The sequence below is a fragment of the Sapajus apella genome, unplaced genomic scaffold (assembly GCF_009761245.1).
Source record: "Sapajus apella isolate SASKATOON/1434 unplaced genomic scaffold, GSC_monkey_1.0 scaffold640, whole genome shotgun sequence".
Taxonomy (NCBI): domain Eukaryota; kingdom Metazoa; phylum Chordata; class Mammalia; order Primates; family Cebidae; genus Sapajus; species Sapajus apella.
Genome location: NW_022437566.1, coordinates 1 through 3,389, shown reverse-complemented (window position 1 = coordinate 3,389; position 3,389 = coordinate 1). Strand labels below are relative to the sequence as shown.

At 40.0% G+C, this 3,389-nt stretch overlaps 1 protein-coding gene across 1 annotated transcript in view; it reads left to right on the top strand.

The window, feature by feature from the left end:
* The window catches only part of LOC116546160 (zinc finger protein 100-like), a gene marked incomplete at its 3' end in the record, with an annotated part of 32,807 nt that extends 29,421 nt beyond the window's left edge, over positions 1-3,386 (top strand). The window contains exon 3 of the mRNA XM_032272493.1: positions 2,833-3,386. Coding sequence (XP_032128384.1) covers positions 2,833-3,386 — 554 coding nt within the window. The remainder of the gene's footprint in view (positions 1-2,832) is intronic.
* Between the last annotated feature and the right edge of the window lie 3 nt (positions 3,387-3,389).

The window sequence follows — 3,389 nt, the reverse complement described above, 5'->3', positions numbered from 1 at the left end:
TTTTTTTTTTTTTTTTTTTTTGAGATGGAGTTTTGCTCTGTTGCCCAGGCTGGAGGGCAACGGTGCAATCATGGCTCACCGTAACCTCTCGCTCCCACGTTCAAGCGATTCTCTTGCCTCAGCCTCCCAAGTAGCTGGGACTACAGTCACCTGCCACCACACCTAGCCAATTTTTGTAGTTTTTTAGTAGAGATGGGATTTCTTTCTTTCTTTTTTTTTTTCCTGGGTAACTGGGACCAAGAGATAGGATTTCACCACATTGGTCAGGCTGTTCTCAAACTTCTGACCTCAGGTGATCCGCCCCTCGGTCTCCCAAAGTGCTGGAATTACAGGCTTGGGCCACCATGCCCAGCCTGAACCTGGCTTTTTCACCTCATACTTGCTCTTTCTCTTACCACGTGATATGTTCAGTTATTCTTTGCCTTCCACTGTAAGTTTTCTGAGACTGTCACTAGAAGCAGAAACTGGCACATACTTTCTATACAGTCTAATGAACTGTGAGCAAAGTAAACATTTTTTCTCAATAAGTTATACACTCTCAGGTATTTCTCTATATACAGAATGGTTAATAAGTCTATAATGTCATTGATCTTTTATCTACATTTTCTTTTTTTTTTTTTTTTTTGAGACGGAGTTTCACTCTTGTTACCCAGGCTGGAGTGCAATGGCGCGATCTCGGCTCACCGCAACCTCCGTCTCCTGGGTTCAGGCAATTCTCCTGCCTCAACCTCCTGGGTAGCTGGGATTACAGGCACGCGCCACCATGCCCAGCTAATGTTTTTTTTTTGTATTTTTAGTAGAGACGGGGTTTCACCATGTTGACCAGGATGGTCTCGATCTCTTGACCTCGTGATCCACCCGCCTCGGCCTCCCAAAGTGCTGGGATTACAGGCGTGAGCCACCGCGCCCGGCACTACATTTTCTATTTATTATGGCAAATGGGGTCTTGATGTCTATAGTTATCTGTTGTGATGTATTTTTTGTTTCACCTTTCCCAAAATTTGCTTTATATATTTTGGAGCCCTGATGTTGTATATAAATATATATATAAATAAATAGATACAAGAGTTATAGATTCCTGGTCAATTGACCCATTTGGCCATTATATAATATCAGTGTTTGTCTCATGCTGTGATTTGATTCAAAGCATATTATATTTAATGTAGTTATTACTACCTCACCCAATCATAGGGACTATTTTCCTGAAATATAGCTTCTTTCCATTCTGTTACTTTCAGCTTATTTCACTCAGGGCTAAAATGCATCACTCATAGACAGCATATTGCACGCTTTTTTACGTAAGCCACTCGAGCATCTTATTTTTTTTTTATAAACATTTATTTTTGAGATGGAGTCTCACTTTGCCAATCAAACTGGTTTGCAGTGGCGTGATCATAGCTCACTGTGGCCTTAACCTCCCAAACTCAGATGACTCATTTCACCTTCTCAACTAGCTGGGTTGTAACAATGTGCCCTCGCACCCAGCTAGTTTACTTTTATTTACATATATTTTTTTGGAGAGCCAGGGTTTTGCTGTGTTCACCAGTCTTGTCTCAAACTCCCGAGTTAGAGCGATCAGCTCTCCCGTGGCCTCTCAAAGCCCCACGGCATAGGCCACTGCGGTCAGCCAAAATTTTATATTTTTGTGCAACCATATTGTATTGTTTTGTATACATTGTCATCTTTGATTGAAATTTGGACATTAAAGAAAGCCACCTGTCACAATCTTTATAATGTAGATTTGTCCTGGCATAGTCTGAACAAGTGTCTTGGTTAGAGATTTTGAGAGTCTCTCAAACATGTTCTTAGAATGTGTCTTATCTGAAATTTTGTCTTTATTTTTTAGTTAAAGGAGTTTATTCGTGTTTCTTATTAATAGTAATCACGTGCTACACCTGTTTTCTGTCTGTGGTACTGCAGTTTCTCTAGTGCTGTAATGTTTACCTTTGGGTCTCAACAAACTTAAACTGTCATTCCAAACTATACCACAATTTCTCTCAGCATCATATTTCATGGGAGACACAAACCAGTGTCAGGAAAGACTCCTGGAAGCAAGTAATAACGATGAATGTGCCAGTATTTTACTTGTCATTTAAAAAAAGTTGGCACCAGGTGTGGTGGCTCATGCCTGTGATCCCAGCACTTTGAGAGGCTGAGGTAGGTGGATCACCTGAGGTCAGGAATTCGAGACCAGCCTGGTCAACATGGCAAAACCCCCATCTCTACTAAAAATACAAAAATTAGCTGGGCATGGTGGTGGGCACCTGTTATCCCAGCTACTGGGGAGGCCGAGGCAGGAGAATCACTTGAACCTGGGAGGTGGAGGTTGCAGTGAGCCAAGATTGTGCCACTGCACTCCAGCCTGGGCAACAAGAGCGAGACTCCATCACAAAAAAAAAAAAAAAAGTTGGCAATTTACTTCTAAAGATACTATGTTATATTGGGGAGCAGGAAGAGCTCTGTTGGGTAAATGTAACAGACGTTTACTTTTTTTTTTTTTTTTTTTAATAGAGATGGGGTTTCACCATGTTGGCCAGGCTGGTCTTGTACTCCTGACCTCAGGTGATCCACCTGCCTCAACCTCCCAAAGTGCTAGGATTACACAGACTTTTACTTTAAGTGGCTCTTTGCATTGTTCTAACCACAGGCACTTCACACACTTAACTCATTTATAAATTTTGGTTAGTAATTTTTTGTTACTTTTATATGTCTATAAAGGAATTAGGGCCTTTGGTATTTTCCTATGCCATCTTGTTTATGTAGTTTGTATAATACTATAGTTAGATATTTACCTGTGTCTAGTAAGTAATTTGTTATTTTTATTTCTTTCAGTTCTGTGTTCTAATTTTGCCCAAGACCTTTGGCCAGAGCAGGACATAACAGATTCTTTTCAAGAAGTGCTACTGAAAAAATATGGAAAATGTGGACCTGAGAATTTACAGTTAAGAAAAGGGTGTAAAAGTGTGGATGAGTGTAAGGTGCGCAAAGGAGATTATAACAAACTAAACCAGCGTTTGACAACTACCCGGAGTAACATATTTCAGTGTGAGCCATATGTGAAAGTCTTTCGGAAATTTTCAAATTCAAACAGACTTAAGATAAGACATACTGGAAAGAAATCTTTCAAATGTAAAAAATGTGAAAAATCATTTTGTATGCTCTTACACCTAACCCAACATAAAATAAATCATATTACAGAGAATTCCTACCAATGTAAAGATTGTGGCAAAGCCTTCAACTGGTTCTCAACCCTTACTACACACAGGAGAATCCATACTGGAGAGAAACCCTACAAATGTGAAGAATGTGGGAAAGCATTTAACCGGTCCTCACACCTTACTACACATAAGATAATTCATACTGGAGAGAAACCCTACAAATGTGAAGAA